This window comes from Parambassis ranga, chromosome 9 (assembly GCF_900634625.1).
Source record: "Parambassis ranga chromosome 9, fParRan2.1, whole genome shotgun sequence".
Taxonomy (NCBI): Eukaryota; Metazoa; Chordata; class Actinopteri; family Ambassidae; genus Parambassis; species Parambassis ranga.
The window spans coordinates 9,483,657-9,502,387 of NC_041030.1; the positions used below are offsets into that span (position 1 = coordinate 9,483,657).

The following is an 18,731-nucleotide window of genomic DNA, read 5'->3' on the forward strand; positions in this document are numbered from 1 at the left end:
TTGATGGAACCAAATCAAAACTGAAATCAAATTAAAGTCCATTGTCAGTGTGTGTTTGGCTCCGCCACCGACATGAAAGGAGGACCACACCGATGCCAGATAACAAGAAATTCAAATAGGCTGCTTTGGCATGAAAGACAATAACAAATCTGGGTGGGTGGAGGATTTCTTCCTCAAAATAACCATATAAGTAACGTCACCTATACTTTAACAATTTTACACAATAAACACAAATCCTTGTTGCAACGTTGAGAGCAAAACATACTACATATGTGCTGTTTATAGGGTTTGTATTCATCTTAAAATCTACAAAGTCAGCTACCAGCAAGGGTTCTGGAGGAAGATGATCGTTTGTTTAAGGACTCAGCTACAGACTTATGGTCCAGCAGATGTCTCTGTGTGATTGGACAGCAGTTAGGCAGTCATCAGATGACACCGGGTGATAATTTAGCCCTGCCCTGCAGTGACATGATATTAACGCACTCATATCCTGCTGTGATTCTCCTGATCGGCTGACAGTCAGGCACAAAAGGGCCAGAATTCATTAGTGACGGGGAGGTGCTTCTGCAGCCCTGCTAAACTTACAAAAAGACATCTGCTGTTATATGTAAATGTAAATAAATTCATAATTTTTAACTGCTGTGAGCAAAAAATTTTACTCCTAAGAAACAGGACTTGGCACATCTTTTCATGGCCCAAACCTCACCCCTAACAATACATATTCCATACTGGTAAATAATGGATGAGTCAATAACACTGTATCAGTTTCTACCTCAGCCTCATTACTCATTACACACTCACATACTCAAATGTGTTGTATTGCAGCCATACCCCTGAGCAATTAGTTGTTCTAAAATATCAGGGGGCTAGTTATTCAGTCATGTATTTCATATTTTTATTGGTATATGCGGAGCCTTGCATGCAGGCCAAACTACTGCAAACACAGCCTCTGTAAATCCCCAAGCTCCTCTGCAGTCAGCAAAGTAATTGGGGAGGGAGTCCCAAAGGGTCCTCGCACACCGCTGAAGCCTTTGCTACCGACAAGTTGAAATGGTAACGGAGGTAGATAGGAGTCAGTGTTTGTGTGCAAGTGTGTGTGTGAAGGATATAAGTACTTTGTGTGAATAGGCCTGCAGTCTTTAGACACTCACTGGTTGGCTGGGAAACCATCTGGTCCCCTAAAAAAAAAGAAAAACCCTCACCCCTCCCAGCAACAATGCCCATGGTTACACATATCTGTGGGGATGTCAAATTCTGCTCATCGGCATGGGGGTAGGTGGTGGTGAGGAGGCTGGAAGGATTCCAATTTAAGCTCCTGCTGCTCAAAATTAGTTAATTAACTCTATCTCTCACAAAGAGAGAAACTTCCTTTGAAAGTAATTCTACCATTCATCACAATCCGACTCTTTTTTTCCAAAGCTTTGCCAACTATCAGCTTGTGAAATTAGTAGAAACAGTCAAATGTGGGATAAAAAAAGCTTCTTAAGTGACTCCATAACTTTAAGCATGCAGTGAAAAACACTGAAAATAGGTTGTAGCACAATTTGGAATTAAGAGATCTAGCTTTAAAAATGCACCACAGGTGCAATTTTAATGATAAGATTAATAAGATAATAAAGTCCCCATCCCTTATCCAAGCACCATTTAATCACATTTGTTCATATTTAAAATGATGAGATAATGCCACAAAGCCACATATACAATATGATTATTTAATCTGAGACAATTACACATATGCGTGTCAATATTTTACACTGACTCTGTGCACTGACACAAAGTGATCATATCCTGAAGCGATAATAAAACGAAGCTGGGTTGCACTGCTGCCATTTAGCTGAAAGAAGAGCATAAAGACAAGTGGTTTTAATATTTCTATACATGTATAGTCTTTGAATAAAGTACCATATTTGAATATTTCCATTTTAACTTACTGAAATATAATTTGACTGCAGCTGTCCCTCTGTACATTCAAATTCTGCAAGGTAATACATTTATTAATCACTTTTTTTTAATAAACACTGCAGATTGGTATTTTTCTTACCTTTCTCTGCAACAGGCTCAAACTGAGAAGCTTGTTGCGTCGTGTTCTTGTCTATCTTTAGATGCTTGACTGGGGGAAAAAACAAATACTTGAACATCACAAAACATGTATACAATCTAAAACAACATGTAAAATACATAATACCCAGTCAATTCTTGTCAAATGTTAGATTATGTTATAATAGTTCTTTTACAAATATAATTATACAAATAATAAAAATGAATCCAGCTAATAATGTAGACTTGACTTAAATGACAGTAACACTTTAAAGTGTAGAACAAATTTTTATCAAAGTGTCAACACAGATATTTAATTAATCTGTGTTGGGAGTGTGGATGACTTCAAAGCTACTTAAAGCTGTTTACTAGTAACAGATTACAGTTCTGTTCAAAGGTCCAGGCACTACAATCTGAGTTTATATAACATATCTTTATTACATAGTTAGCATACATTTCTGAAAAAGCAAGAAAAGCAAGTAAATGATAACATTTACATGCTTTAAAGTTGATCTTAAATCAGTCAACAGTAGATCTTTATATGCATGTGCAAACAAATCCCACTAAAGTGGGTTCTTAAATCATTTTACCAAGACAGAGAATGGAGGAGTCAGAGCATCTGAACAATCTCTCTTCACAGGCTACTATCATTTAAACTACCACTGTTTATATACCATTGTAGCTGTCCACTGTCACTCCAGAAATCTGTGTGGGTTCGGCAAAGCGAAGGACGAACTCCTGAGGAAACATCCCGGTGGATATCCAAAACGTTTTGGTGTTTCTGCGTAAAAAGGGACCAACAATTTAATGTTATTCGACCTGTCAACTAAAGACAAGTTTACAAGATGATCATATTTGAGAGGCAACACTGACCCATCCGTGATGTTTTCCGGTGGGTGATTCTCATCGCTGGATGCAGCCATCACAACGTGAGGGCCGACAGAATCAAACATTGCGAACAAAGCACACGACAACGATTATTGATCTTTGGTGCTGCCTAGATTGACTGATACACGAACAAAACGGCGTTTACGGGTCTTAGTAGCATCTAGCTATTGCCGTTGCCAAGCCAACCACTGTGTCGCAGGGTATATACGTCACAAACCCGGAACGTCAGCATTTCCGACCCACGCTTTTAGTTGTTTAGAAATTAGCAGTTAGCACTGCGTTCAAGACATATTCACATGGCGAATGGGTGTAAAGACACGCTATTTACACGCGGAACCGGACAGGCGAGTTATTTCACACTACTGAGCTTTACATTTCTAATCTCCAGGGTTCATATAGGCTATATCATCATAGCATCGGTGGAGAGAGCGAGCTATTAAGCTACAAGGCAACGCTGAGTTCGGCTAAGTTTCAAACCAACGTTTGCCTGACGTATTTCACTAGATGTGTATATATATGGAAATATATTTACTGATTGTAATGCATTGTCCTGGACACATGGCAAACAATTAGTTATAGCTGCAGGTGTCGCACTTAGACTTATAGTAGCATCCTCCTCACAAGTGGAGTCAGATCAGCTGCCGAGTCCACGAAAACTTTTATTATCAGTGTTATTTACAGTATAAAAAGTATTTTTTACAAAGTACAACTGTGTTGTTCTCTTTTCCAGAGTGACGATTCGGATGTATGGGATGACACTGCATTGATAAAGGCGTATGACAAAGCGGTTGCATCCTTCAAGGTAACGCCTTTTACGACGAGTCACTCCTAAATCAAATGATAAACACTAAAAGTGGATGTAACTGGTTTGCTGAAAGTACTCAATGTACCTGTGAAAACGATAGAAGTAATCTCTCTCTTCAGAACGCATCATCCTGTTAAAAAATCCACAGATTTTTGTTGTTGTGAACAATTTCTCTTTCCAGATCAGCACTCTGGTAGATGGTGAACTCTGTGTTAAACCCCCTGACCTTGCTTTACATACTAGATTGCCCTTAAGGGTGAAGAGGACCCTCAAGCCTCCAAGAAAAATCAACCGGCAAAAAAGCGAAAGAACAACAAAAAGAACCAGAGCAGAAAAAGAGCTAATGCTCCACCAGATAAAGAGGTGAGGAGATGCAGCTGCATTCAGATATAACATAACAGTGACCAAAACACAAAACATCTGAAACATGTAAAAAAAAATATATCACTAATATGTATTAACACATAATGACACAAGGTATTAGTTCCTTAGGAAAATAGAAGAACAACTGCAGATAGGAGGTTTTGCACTTTGGCCATTGATTTTACATTTCATTGATCTAAAGTGACTTTTCTTCAGCCTTCTTTGTAATTATAGATTTAGTATACTGCAGACAAGAAAATGTGGTTATGTTTTGTCCTCAGTTATAGTAAAATAGTTTGATGTGTTTCAGTGGCAGGTTGGTGACTCGTGCAGTGCTTACTGGTCAGGGGATGGCCAGCTCTACACAGCCACCATTTCTTCCATAGATGAGAAGAGAGGCACATGTGTAGTCATTTATACAGACTACGGAAACGAAGAGGAGCAGAAACTTGAAGACCTGCTCTCAGAGACATCTGAAGGTGATGAGGAATCAAGTACCAAGGTAAAGTAGTGCATGTCTATTGTTTTTTTATTACCACAACACAATGTAATGTTTTAATGTCAGTAGTTAATTTTTTCTTTTAATTCTTTTGTGTATTATTTGGCGGTATATCCTCCTCCTGTTGTGGGAGGATGAAAAATAGAATAGAAATCAGAAACATTGTGAGTAAAGCACAATTAGATCATATTTGGTGGCGATACATTTTTAACACAGTCTGGACTGAGCATGGAGGCACTTATGGATTGCTGCTTTGCACATTATATTACTCTCATTACTTTTTGGTTGTAGGTGTATCCAGTAGAAGACAGCACGGGCTGCGCAGAAAATAAATAAAATAATGTAGACATTCTGGATTATTGATCAATATTTACAAGCATTGCAAGCAATACCTATTAACAGCTGAAATAAAATGAGATTAATGTCATTTACATAATTTTTTTTGATCAAATAACGACTCCTGGAAATCTGTAAAACTATAAATTGCTGTTTTGCTTGCTAATCTATCTAAAGACTAATCAGTACTTAGTGCTCACATCTTATTGGGACTGAAATAAAATTTGGCTATGGATGCCTCAGATTTGAGGTATCCATATATTTGTTTATAATAAAAAGGATAAAACAATATGTCTTTATGTGCCGTCTGTAGGTGAATGAAGCAGAAACATCAACAGAGGAGAGTGACAGGTCAACCACACCAAATCAACACAAACAACAGAAATCGCATAGTAAAGCCCACAAGTCCAAGACCCACAAAGAACCCCCTCCTATGTGGGCTTCTGGATTCCCAGCATTTCCCCCAGGCCCACCTCCTATGCATGCATTCAGACAGGTAAGAATAAAGACTCTCAAGTTTCATTTATTCTGCAAAGGGTGAAAAGAAATGTTTTACAATGTGAACATGGAAGATAAACAATCTCTGAGTTGGCATTTATCACAGCGGTATTGGATTGTGATAAATTAAACTGGCATTTATCGTAATAGTTGTACCCTCTGTATTGATGCAAAAGGCCATACAAACAAAAATGTGTTTAAAAACTAATACATATTATCTCAAACCTTCCTTGGAAGTTGCTTATGATATACGTGGAAGTTTGTGCTTTGGACTGTGCTTATGTTGTGCCAGATAGTGTTCTTTGAAGAAGCTTTCTTTTATTGCAAAATAATCAACACTTCTCGTGTTCTCTATCAGGGTGGAAGCAGGCGGTCTGGAGGTCATGGACCTGTACCTCCTCCTTGGCCTCCCATGATGTCATTTGGTCCTCCTGTGAGTTTCTATTTTAATGATTCCAAATGCAAAACGTATAGTTTATAAGTTTAGTTTTTATAGGTTCTCAGCAGTGTCTCCATTTTGATCACACTCCCTCTGCTGTTACCGTTTCTGCCTCAGATGATCCCTCCACCTCCACCAATGAGCCCCGACATGGTGGACGATGAAGCCCTGGGCAGTGTGCTTATCTCCTGGTACATGAGTGGATATCACACGGGATACTACCTGGTATGTGCACAGAGGCTAGGTTTACAGCTTTTATTTACAGATTCAGCATTGGGTAGTAAGCATATTGATGCCTTTGTGGGAGCTTGCTTAACAGGAGCCATATTAATCTTAAAGGAGCTCTATTGATTTTATATCCTTTTTTTATAGGGGTTGAAACAAGGGCGCAAAGAAGCTGCCAGCTGGACAAAACAGCACCACAAATGATTTGATCTGGATTAGTATGGGTTACCCTGGGCCTCACCTTGAAGATCTGGAGCTCAGGAGTTTTTGTATTCTTTGTAAATAAATGAAATAAAGGCCATTCGAGCAGAATTGTTAAGTGACTTGGCAGTTTGTTTTTATGACACAGTTGTGAAGACACTTGTCTTATTAGAAATAAGTGAGAGATCAATGGATGTAGCTTCTGCCTGTGTCAGTGTCAATGACATGTGGTTGTAATGGCAAATAATGACCAGCAGAAGTCAGAGTAGCATAATGTATTCACATACACAAATGTAGTATGAATGCATAATATATTGTAAACCTGAGCAGTATCACAGCATAGCAGAGCCTGTTTTGATTCTATATACTTGTGTGTCTCTTGGTATGCAAAGAATTTGATTGCAAGTCAGATTCCAGTTCTACTTTAGTCCCTCTGGGGCTTTCCACGCATTTGATTCAGAGAATCGTTCCACTATATGCCTTGCATTCAAGCTCTCTGTTTTCCCTGAGGTGTTTCCTTGTCCACTCAACAACACAGGATCGCATCCATCATAATGTTTTTCAACTCAGATGGGTACATATTTCAGGCTGATAGTAGGCACCGGTTTAGCTACAGACAGCATGACGCATCCAAGCAGCTGCACAGATAAAGATTGATCCTCAAACAGAGTCGCTGAGACATTGGGATTATTGAAAGATATTTTGTCTTAATGTCTTTTACACATGATAAATTCAACCTTTCAAACATTTTTCACTGAAAGGCCTTAGGAGGTCAAAGAGTATACGGTACCTAAAATGTTTAGAAAAGTTATAGTTTCCTATGGACCTGCAGGAGGTTTGTTACTTGGTTGTAATACATGGTATTGCTGCTGGAATGTTTGAGGTTTAATAAAGTAAGAACAGAGGAGGAAACGGCAATGGTTGCAGATACTGTGTTCAAGTTTATATATAGAAAACAGAAAACCACATGTAATTACAGTGGGAACGGCCACAATCATTCTGCTGAGCCTGTATTGCTTTCATTCCATAAAAGCAAGTCGAACAGATTTCCCATATTTTCTTGTACTGGTGATTTGCTGCCTGCTCACACCCACTCCTCAGGTTCTCAACTTTTAAGCAATTGATCATACTGTGTGTGTATATATATATATATATATATATATATATATGTTTGTATATGAAGGTAAGAAACAGAACAGGGTTTTGTGTTAGGATGTAGCAGCATGATTGTCCATGTGATCGTCCTCCAGCTGCTCTAAAGCCATTGCTTTCTGAGCTAAGCGCGGCCCCTTTGTTTGTGCACTGACTGTGGTCGGCATTCTATAGCCCACTGTGACTGCCAGTGTTTACTGTTGTATTTGATTCTCACTGTAGCAGTCACTTTTGTTTTGGCAGTTTTGTGTGTGGGCAAAAGAGAAGAAATGGGAAGAAAGAGGGACGGTAACATGAGGAAATGTAGTTTGTGAGATTTACAAATAGAATACACACTATAAACGAGGGGTGATAAACCAGACCTATCTTTCCCCCACAGATGGGTTTAAAATCTGCCACGGCAAAGCCTGCACATAAGCCCATTGCTTGCCCGACTCTGCAGTGAGCTGAGCTGCCCAAAGGGCTCAGAGGAGCCCGGTGAGGAGTTAAAAGGGGGTCAGAGCTAGCTTGGGAAAGCACCGCTCCCCTCTGTGACTGTCTACCCCCTACTGACCAGAGCTGCGTGAGGCGTGTAAACATAATCTGCATTTCACATAGTCCCTTCTAGGAAACAGACAGACATCCCAGTGAGATCACATTGCTGCATGAGTTACAGCGCCTTCAGCTATTTACCCAAACTCCCAATATCAACAAACATCCTGCTTTTAAATAAGAGACTTGGGGGGGATATTACAGCAACAGGGGCTTCAGCAGGCCCTTTTGCTTTTTCTGCAGAATTACTCACCGCACATTCCCCATTGCAATGTTAAATGATGAAAATTTGACTGAAAATACCTCTAAACGAGGAGAGGAAATGTTTGCAGATGAAGGAATGTGGTCTAAATTACTGAATCAAAGTGCGAGATGTGTTCCACAGGAGTTAGTGCATCGACCTGTTGAGTTACCTGCTTTAAACACAGGTTTTGATCAGCAGACAGATGAAAGCAGATTGCAGTTTTAAGTCCAGTTATGATTTGGTCAAAAGGAACAAAGTGTTGTGAAGTGAAGGACAATCACACGGGCGCACGGTGATGTGAACTTTATATATATATATATCGCAACCACTGTTTTTTATATTGAATAGCTCTGATGTAAAAACTATATTGCTCCGGGTGTAAGAGAAAAGATGATCAAAGAGATAGAACTGTGTAGTGAAAACCACAGCATGTGCTCAAAAACACTTCTGAAAACCATCACTGCATCTCTGAATCATGTTTTCTGAATCTGAGCTCACTGAAGATGGACCAATGAGAGGTTGTCTTAAAAATTATGTATGATTCATCCTCCAGAATAAAAAAGAAGAGGGGACATCCAGCTTGTTATCTGTTGCACATTTTATGGGTGCACCAGAGAGGGCATCATTACTCCATAATACTGTTTTTGAAGCAATGTGTGCGATTGCAAGGCAACATCTTTTTTCAGGGAGGCCCTACTTATTTCAGCAAAACAATGCCAAAACACACACAAAGTGCTAACCTGGCCTGTGTGCAGAAATGATGCTTAAACACATCATTATGAGACAAAAACTTCAACAAAGGGGATCAAACCTGTTGCCACATCACATCAAATTTAAAGCAGAAATGGGGTTATACCATAGGTTTTAAAGCTCCTAAGCCACAGTATTTAATGTGTACAGTCCATGCCTGCTTTCCTGACTGGACTAAAGCAGCATTGTGATATCACGCTTTGTTTCTCTGACCTCTGTGTCAGTCACAACAATCCACGGTCACCCTCTGACCTTTCAGAATTCCACTAACAGCAGGCCCAGAAAAGTCCTGGTGCCATTCAGATTATGAGTCACATTCCTGGTGGATCTTTGGCTTCTGTTACAGGTGCATATAAACACAATGGTATAGCATGAAAGTACAGCATGTCTTTACAGATCCCAATAAAACAGGCCACATTATTAGAGACAAAGCAGGAGCAAATCTGATGTAAACACATCATACATCTTTGTATGAGAGAAAAGTCGTGCTGTTAATCTCATCTATTTGTCCTTAAATAGACGGTAAAGTTTCAAAATAAGATGATGGATTTAAGCTAAGACTGCAAAAAGTAACATTTGTAAAATTATGTAGAGAATGTTTTGCTTTCTTGAACACATTGAGTGCATGTGGATTTTAACCAGATTCTTTAGTACCCTGACTAGACTACTGTGGCTCAGCAGGTTTGGAGCTACGGTGTAACTCAAAAAAGAAGAAACATCAAAAGAAGCAATAAAAAGGAGCAAAAAAGACCAAGAGATAATGATAAATTAAACCACAGAGGTAAGAGAGAACATGAGAAAGAAATCCTTTTACACTCTGCAGGTGGAGGAGGTCACCATACATACAGCCCTCCATCATCGAATCTGTCCAGAGCCGTGTAAAAGTTTTATAACAATACATTTGAAGAATCCATAATGCTGGGAAGGTGATCGGCTGCAGTCTTGTACATCTCCAGGACTGTGAGGCGTGCAGGTCAGATCACAGCTGACCCTTCTCACCCTGGACATGGACGTTTTGAGCCACTCCCTTCAGGCAGGAGGTTCCGGTACATTCAAAGCAGAAACTCACGCCACAAGAACAGCTTCTTCTCCTCTGCTGTGCACTGTACCAAGCTCCTGTCATGATCCAGCTGCAGAATATTTGCACTGTCACTACTTTGCACACTGGTACCGCCTTACAGAACCATGTGTGGTACCTGTTACACTGCTTCATATCTGGGTTTATTTTGAGTTCACACATAAACCTTAGACACTGTTCTGTACATTTGTATATATTGTAAATTCATATTCCTATTTTTAGATTAGATTTATTTAATTTATTTAATAACCCATGCATGCTTTTTGTAATAAGTCCATGTTACTTGTTTTATGTTTTATGTACCCACTGAATCACTAAGCCAAATTCCTTGAGCTAGGTCACAAATCAATGTTTGTTTTCATTGAGGAAAGCTGAATTAAATAATACCACATATAAATTATACTAAAGTTGCCAAATAGGTGGTTTTTGTGCTTCATCCATCCCTGCTGACTGACTTGCACAAAGAGGCCTGCCTACTACTGACACTGAAGTGTTGCAATAGTTAATCTGTGCCATTCATCACCGGTAGAGGTCTCCTGATACAGAAGGACAGGGCAAAAGTTAGGTCCCGGCTGCAGCACCACATGGGGTGTCACCGTGTCCCTGGTGGACGCTGACGGGGCCGTGTTTGGAGAAAATGAAAAGGTAGCTGTGGAGGAAGATCGTGTAAATCTTCTGCTCCCTGTGAGCGCGTCAGTCTCGCCTCCCACTTCTGAAGGAACATCAGTGTTTCATGCGAGGTTTGCTTCAAGTCTCTCGGGAGTTTTCCTCTCCGTTGTGGCCGGGTTTTTTTTGTGCCACCTGGATCTGACTGCTCTTGGACTGAGTTGGGCAGCCTTCCGAGGCTGTGCCTTCATTTTGCGCACAGTTTAACTTAATCTAACACGATCTACCTACTCGGGACTGGTTTGTCTGTGAAGTTGCCAGAAAGTGGAGACGATGTTTTGCCGAAATCAAACAGCGAGAGCCACCGTTGCCCGCGGCTCAGCCCTTGAAATGGAGATACGGCGAGGGAAGTTCAGAAAGAGCGTTTTCCTGGACACATCACAGGTAGACTCTTGATTGTCCGCCAGTTATCATCACCGTCTCTCTCTCTCTCACACACACACACACACACACACACCAGGGGGGAATCTATGTTTACAACTGTCTGATCTACCAACTAACTTATTTGGCACACTTCTGGAGTTTCTCTGAAGGCGACTTTACTGTATGTTTTAATTAAATTGCACTGGAGAGCTCTCCTGCTGCGTTCACGTCCTCAAATGAAAGCTTTTAATTGCAGCATTTCTAAAGCACTTTTTTTAAAAAGTGCAATATCTCCAAAGAGACCTGAGAGCTTTGCTTAGTAAGTTGATGGTAACTTCAATGTTCTCATAATTTAATATGGTGCTGCTTTAATATCCCTGCCTAATAATGTTTTGTTGTGATGCTTGCACTTTTTGGTAGTTACTATATAACATTTCTTCATCATAATGACTCATTTTTCTTTATTTAATAACATTTTAAAGTGCAGTTTTAAAACTTTTGTAGGGATGTCAGGCTGCTTACTCACTCCCATGTCTTTTGAATGCAGCATGTGGACACAGAAAACCACAAGAGACCACTTTAAAAAAAGACTGCAAAAGTTGAGAACTGGGTCAGAGCAGTAGACTGTGTATCCCTTCAGCTGTTTATCACTGGATTATAAGAAGTACTCTTCATGCATGTTTTCCTCTTCCTCTCTGCAAAGCTCCCATGTCAACATCTGCTTCATATTAGCCACCGTTTTGTCAGTGGAGCAGACAGGCTCAGAAGTGACTTCCAATCTAACCTCTAATTACACGTACTTACAGTCCACTAATACTGTTTTAAATGGAAAGTCCTCCATGTGTCTCTTGTTTTCACTCTCTTCCACAGACTTGGCCCTCATCAGCAGTTAGTGTATAGCATGCTTTTGTTTTTATTTTTTGTGAGTTGAAAGTAAAAATCCACAAGTGAGTTGCACAGAAGTAAGAAAGAGAGTTGTGTACATGTGAGGGAGAGTGTGAGGGGCAGACTCAATTGTAAGAGGATACTTAAGGAATGTTAATGGTGCAATATAGCAAATGGAAAAGGCAGGGTATTGATTCTGTCTCTCCTCCCCTCTAGCCTCATGGTTTTTCACCCAGTGTGTGTGTGTGTGTATTTGCGTGCAGGCATACACATTGTCAGCTTATATCTACTAGTTGTTTATAATTCACATCACAGGGAAACACAACTAACCCCCAGGATGTCAGGTACACTCCATTCTATTGATCTGCAGTCACAATTATTGTAATCCGGTCTCTGAGCCTGCGTTGATATCTGACAGATTAATCTCATACGGGCCGGTGACACATGGCGCTGGCTACAGGTACAGTTTGTGTTAATGTAGTTAAGTTCGTACAGTATCTCCAGCAGGCGGAGGATGATCTCATGTGTTTTCAGGTTTATTTTCAGATGGTGTGAGCTGGTGATCTCTTGAGGGTTAGCACATGGTGTAAGCAATCTCCCTCCGAGGCAGTGGTGCATGGGCTTATAGGGAGCACTATGGGAATTTAACAACCTTCTTATGTAATGAGTATTTGTGTGTTTGTTTGGCTAGCAGGCATGTTAAATAGTTTTGATATTCTGAACCATCACATTCATCCTTAATCCTGGATGACTTGTATTACTTTCACCCTGCTTGGTTTGCTTGTATTAGTTATTTATCTGGGTAAAGACTTCCCTTCTTTTCACGACAGCAACAATCATTGCTTCCTTAGCTCTGTAATCTGTCCTCCGCTGGTTCTCATACAAGATTAATTTCTCTCTGTGCCTTTGTTGCCCATGCTAATGATCCTCTTTCAGAGACTGGGATTTTCCTCTCTCAGTGCCACCACAGAACCTATCTGTGGCATTTCAATGAAGCAGTGTGAAAGCGCCCTCTTTCACAGTGCCAAGGAACATCACGTTTGGGTGGTAAACGCCAACGTTTGAGCCTCTTATGCAAATGTGTTTGATTACGTTCTCGTATCAGACTGCATTTGTGTTGTTAGAGCATATATTCTGACTAAAACAAGCAAAATACTGTTTTGTTTTATTGACAACTGCTCATCCATTCTCCTTCACATTCAGCTGGAGTATTGCTGGAGTATTTGCAGTTAGGTGAGCCGTTGTCACATTTAGGTGAAAAGTTCTTTTCTGTTTCGCTTTCACAACAGTATTTCTTCAACCTCAGTGGTTCAATTACAGTATTTCTCCAAATAAAGCTGAACCCCCCCCAATCCCTTCCAATTGTAGGCAGCATTGCAGTGGAGGAGTAAAAAAAACTCTTTGTGCTTTTGTGCCAACAGGCAAATAAGCCCAAGAGCACAATTTTGCAAAGCAAAATTACTGCTATTATTAGACTGTAGACTGCAATACCAGGCTCGGGGGATTTCTTAGAACTGTACGTCTAAATACAGCAATCAGTTATGTAAATGGTAATATTGCCAGGCCTTCATCCATGGCATTGTTATATTGTTTCCATGTGAATGTAATTGTCTCTGTTTTATTACATTGTCCTGACTTGCTGTGTTTTCGCTCCACATCCACTGATGTCCCATGTAGCTGTGCATGCATCACAAACAGTCGGGGTAATATGGTCACAGAATGGAAGAATAAGAAGCTGAGCAAAGCGATTACATGCTCATACAGTATTTGTCCCCAAATCCATTCTGCAGCCGTCTCGTCGATCCTTTGCCTGCTGCTCTCAGTGGGAGCAGAGAACACATCTGCTTTCTGCATCCCTCCCCTCTGATCCACAAGGCCACCAGTGTATCTCTGCACTCTGTGCACGGTCTCCGTCCTCGTCAGCTCTGCTGTTTCAGCTGAAGCCACCCAGGCATGCAGTGGGAGTCTGGGATAGTGCGGTTATTATCCTGGAGGTGGGGATGGAATGTCCTCTGTTTCAATGTTCCACAACTTCTTGCGTTACTCAAGGATGGCCCACACTCTGGTGTGGCTGCCACCAGCTATACAGGGCCAGGAAGTGGTAAACTGTGTTTGATGACACACCCATCCACACCCACACCCTTTTCACAGCCGGCCGCAGTGTGAGGCATGGTCTGAGAGGCTGCCATTAATATTGAGTAAAAGCTTCGGGAGCTTGGGTTGTGGTTTGGTTGGCTTTGGTGCTCTGCCCTTCTCCACCCTGTCAATCCTTACACTCTCAAACATAGTCGTGGCTTATGTGAAACTGCGGATGCTTTTGGTATTCCCTGGGCTCAGCATATACTGCAAAAAGAAAATGTTCAGAAGAGATCCTGCCTTGAATTTCTTCTGACATGTCTTGTTATCAAAAATTCTTTTTTGTGCTTTGTTTTCTCGGTGTGTTGACCTTTCTGGATAAGTATTGCTTTTATCCCTGAAAACTGATGCATCCTAGTGTTATTTCTCCCAAGTTGGAGATCTTGTCTCACCAATGTTTTCTCCAGATGCTTAGATGCATGGTTTATAGTTCACAGAGGCAGCCTCATGTGCAGTAGCCTCTCAGTGTGGCTTCTGCTGGTGTTTATTGTGGCCTGGCAGAAAGCTGTGCGGTATTAAGCCAGTTTATGTAAGCAGATCTGCTTCCCTGCTTACACAAAGGAAGAGAGGTCATATAGATGTTGTCAGGACAACGCTTTTGACTGAAAAGACTGAGAACCTCAAAACATGAACCCACTTGCTTGTAAGGAATGCTAAAACTTCCTCAGAAAACAAAGGGGGGCATCTCTGCACCGCAGCCTATTCTGTTCTGGGGCATGACATGCCAGGAAGAGGGGCTCAGGGGCCTGAAGGTTCTAAAGAGTGGATGCACTCTGCACGTGTTGATCTCTACTCAGCTATGTCAAAGATGCCAAGACTGGCCTATATAATTGTGTGTGTTTTGTGTCAACCCTTAGGGCTTTCTGCCATGTACACTGCAGGGGCATGAGGGGAGATGCCAGTGAAAAGTTTACCCCTTCTTAGACCTTTTTTTCTCAAACAAAGCTCTGCCACTGGAGGTTTCTGCTTGGAGGCTTTCTTGGTATGCTGAGGGATATTTTACCTAGCAAATGTTTAACTTTTCCTATTACACAGGCTCTGTGTATCATTCTCTTCCCACACAGCCTCTGAATACGAGCACAAATGAGAAATTGTTTAATCTCTTCAGGCTGTGAGTAAAATTCAACCTACAGTACGTCCTGTCATTGTTCCCGTGGTAAAGGCTCGACTGTTTGACTAATAAGTTTGGTGATTGGGCTAACAAAGCTTTATTGTTCAAATAAAATGTTTAATAGAGGCTTACTGCATTCATGTTGAAGTGACATACTTTTATCTTTTTATGCAACAAGGCAGGTAATAAGCATCCATTATAATTCACATACAGTTCTCTGTGACCCCCACACAATGGTCTCACTGTTACAGGATGTCCTCTTGACCCTTCACTGGTCTGTTCCACGACATGAGAACAGTCCTCACAGTCTTATCTTATCTAAGTCATGTTGGCTGAACAAGCTGGATAGACTATTTGACAGCTTGGAGAGACTGTTAAAACCTGCTGTAAATTTGGCTTTTGCTCCTTCATTCATCTATTTCCTGCTCTAAATGGATGTAAATGGATTCACAGTAGACTGCCTTGGTGTTTTTCTCCTGGAATGTGGTTACTGTCTAAATGTGGCAACTGGTGTCAGGGCGCAGTTTAACAGCTGAGGGTCTGCTGCTTATGTTGCAAGTGAACCCCACCCCTCATCAGATATGTATTCTTGTACATTATAGCACCTCACTCTAAGCCAGGTGTGAAGACAGACAGCAGAACTGAACACTATACACAGACAGGAAATGAGTCATGCACAGCGTCAGTGTTCAGTTCACACATGCCTGCTTCTCCGTGTATATGTCTGAACATTCACAACTCCCGCAACTCTCTTTTTCCCATTCAGTCTTATGAACGAAGGCCGATGTTTTGAACTTGACATTAGTCATTCATGATATCTGCGCCTTTTCATTCTCGGCTTCACACACACACTGTCAGACAGTGACTAAGTAGTAGTGTCTCCTTGAGCAAGGTCCATTGCATATTATCAGTCACAGACAGGCTTTGTTCACTCTGCATATGCCAACTTGTGCAAAATAAGAAAAAAAGCAGTGAGTCGCTGAACAGACAGGCAGACAGATATATGGGGGAGGCTTAATCACTGGATACTTCCCTCACTCTCCTAGATGGGGAAACTTCCTCTATGCATCATCACCCCTGTCTCATTCAATTCCTACCTTGGTTAGTGAAGTGGATAAAGCTTTTGATTCAGCATAACCCAGAACGGCTGGCATGCAAGTCCCCTCTAAGTCTTTCTATTTCAGCGTAACACTGGGAAAGTATTACATTGAAAGGATTTGGGTTCAGCCATTTTAATCTAGACCAAAGAATATTAATAATCCTGATGTGTAAAAGAAACTAGAAGAGAGCTTAAATGGAGTATCGCAGCATAAATGATGTAATTTCTGTATATTAGTTTTATGCCTCTCTGCCCCTGTAAGGTTTTATGTCCTTCAGCTGATTCATTCTCCCAAATCGCTCATCCTCCACACCTTCCCTCCCCAGGAGAGCCATATTATGTGGGCCACTCCACCACTTTCAGGCTCAGGTCCCCCGATGTAGCAGAAAAATGGGTCCTTCTTGTCATGTGCTTCAGCACTAACCCACTTTACTGATCCACATTTACAGAGAGGAAGCACTCCTTTGTCTCTTACACAGCCATGGAACATTACTATTTGTTCAATGTTGCTTCATCTCTCAATCTTTTTCTTCCACTGTTCATCTTTGTACACACCCTCCACAAGAGACCACCTATTGAGCTCAGATCTAAAAGAGAACCTCTCATGCCAAAGGTATCTTCTTGTCTCTGTGAACACAAGACCCCTGCTGAATGCTGCTCTGTGAAACATTAACAAAAAGATTCCAGAATGTGGTGTCATTTACAGTCCAGGACAAGTCTTACCACACAAGAGGCTTTGTCTCTATGAGGAACAAGGCAAGTCTGTGACCAGACATTTGTTGAACAATTTGATCATTTGTAGGTGAAGGCGTTTCACCTCTAAATCTTACTGACATCATCAAAATAACATTGTCTTTAAAGCAGGAAGGCATCTGTTTTGTTACTTTTGCAGATGTGGTAGCCGAGCAGGTCACTTTGCTCTGTGTGTAAATATATTACAACATTTCATGGTCTATGTTTAGCCTGTAACTTCACCAGGGACAAGTCATTAACCTTCAATTCCACACATTCAATAAGACTGAAAAATACAGAGCATGTTCATGTCAGCACACTATTTTTTTCCCCTATATTTTTTCTCTGCACAAAGAGCCTTTTTATCTCTTGCTCCTATACATCACATGACCACCCGACCTGATTGTGAAACAGATGGAGAATAGACGGAGTCAGGGCCTCTCTTTGATCCAGAGTAATGCACAGTGAAATGAATCAATACTGAGGCATGTTCAGAAGTGTTTAAATGTATGCTGTGAGGTGTGTTGTACATGCCTACTCCTGCTCGGATCAGGTTCTTGTTTTCATTTTGTGCAATCTCACTGAAACACGAAGAGTTTAAGCTGCCTGGCCTTTGTGAAGTCATTTGCTTCCTCTGCCTCAAGGACTTATCTCATACAGGGTCCTTGGCGACATGGTGGCATCACCGTGGGGGGGGGGGGGGGGGGGGATGCTCTTCATGCAGCATATTGAAAAGGGAGGACTACCTTTCCAAGATCCCAAGTCATCACCTTGTCTCTTTCTGCAACTTTTAAAGCCCGTCATCACCCCCCATAAAGTCTGTTGACATCATCATGGCAGATTGATGAGTCACATGATGGTTGATGGTTCACATGAAACTCCTTAGAAATGAAAAACAATATGAATCAAGATGACACCTGTGTGCTCCGTTACAGTAATGCCCTACTCCTACATTAGGCAACAACTTAGTCACCTCTTATAACATGCCAACAATGCAATTTGTATCTAATGATTCAGTGCAGTAACTGAAACATATGTTTTAGATGATTTTTCTGCAGCACAGTCTGATCAGAGATCACCGAGTGTTACTGAGGAGAGGACAGGGCAAAGGGGGTGCAAACACCAATGATGTTCTCTGTTTTGTTGATGCTGAGCAGGTGTTTGACTTTATGAGAGCAGATGGGTCTATTATGCATGTCAGCCTTCCCTGCGTGCTGCATAGTGAACTAGTCCCTGCCAGCATGCCTGTGTTTTAATGTGTGTGTTTACTGGGCCCAGCAGCAGACGGTGTGTTGTCAGATCTTGTTGTATTGTTGTGTTGTTCCTGCTGTTTCAGCAAGTTTTTCTCTGCTCAGTTGCTGGTTTCCCCATTGTTACCTACCTCAAGGAAGGTAGGAGGAGATCAGCTGAGATGTTAACTCAGGTGGATTAAGACGCTTAATCACCCACACTGTTAAATGAATAATAATAATGAACATTTTTTGTATAGCCCTTGGCAAAACAGAGTTACACAATGTTTTACAACAAACAAAAAATAAATACAAAGAAAAACAAGATCACTATGAAAATACAAAACATTCAGACCTGAAGGCCACTAAACAGAGTTCAGAGGTCTGATCTCGTCAGGGAGGTTGTTCCCGATAGTCAGGGCCCTAATAGAAAAAGTCTGGGGGTCAACCTGGACTGTGGAATG

The 18,731-nt window shown here is 41.2% G+C and overlaps 3 protein-coding genes across 4 annotated transcripts in view; 2 read left to right on the top strand and 1 right to left on the bottom strand.

Annotated features, from left to right (window-relative positions):
* Window positions 1-1,741: 1,741 nt before the first annotated feature.
* hspb11 (heat shock protein, alpha-crystallin-related, b11) lies at window positions 1,742-3,213 on the bottom strand. Its single transcript, XM_028413933.1, has 5 exons — window positions 2,911-3,213; window positions 2,712-2,818; window positions 2,042-2,110; window positions 1,932-1,975; window positions 1,742-1,834 (listed from the first exon to the last, which is right to left on the bottom strand). Exons 1-5 carry the CDS (start codon window positions 2,988-2,990, stop codon window positions 1,742-1,744), a joined length of 393 nt encoding a protein of 130 aa, XP_028269734.1. The 5' UTR covers window positions 2,991-3,213.
* On the top strand, window positions 3,143-6,402 carry smn1 (survival of motor neuron 1, telomeric). Its single transcript, XM_028414370.1, has 8 exons — window positions 3,143-3,269; window positions 3,656-3,727; window positions 3,974-4,093; window positions 4,404-4,595; window positions 5,242-5,424; window positions 5,785-5,859; window positions 5,983-6,090; window positions 6,238-6,402. Exons 1-8 carry the CDS (start codon window positions 3,222-3,224, stop codon window positions 6,292-6,294), a joined length of 855 nt encoding a protein of 284 aa, XP_028270171.1. The 5' UTR covers window positions 3,143-3,221; the 3' UTR covers window positions 6,295-6,402.
* Window positions 6,403-10,619: 4,217 nt separating this feature from the next.
* The window catches only part of rtkna (rhotekin a), a 47,366-nt gene continuing 39,254 nt past the window's right edge, over window positions 10,620-18,731 (top strand). For both annotated transcript variants that reach the window (XM_028414846.1, XM_028414850.1), the window contains exon 1: window positions 10,620-11,096. In XM_028414846.1, the coding sequence (XP_028270647.1) occupies window positions 10,986-11,096 (111 nt within the window). In that variant the 5' untranslated portion in view covers window positions 10,620-10,985. The remainder of the gene's footprint in view (window positions 11,097-18,731) is intronic.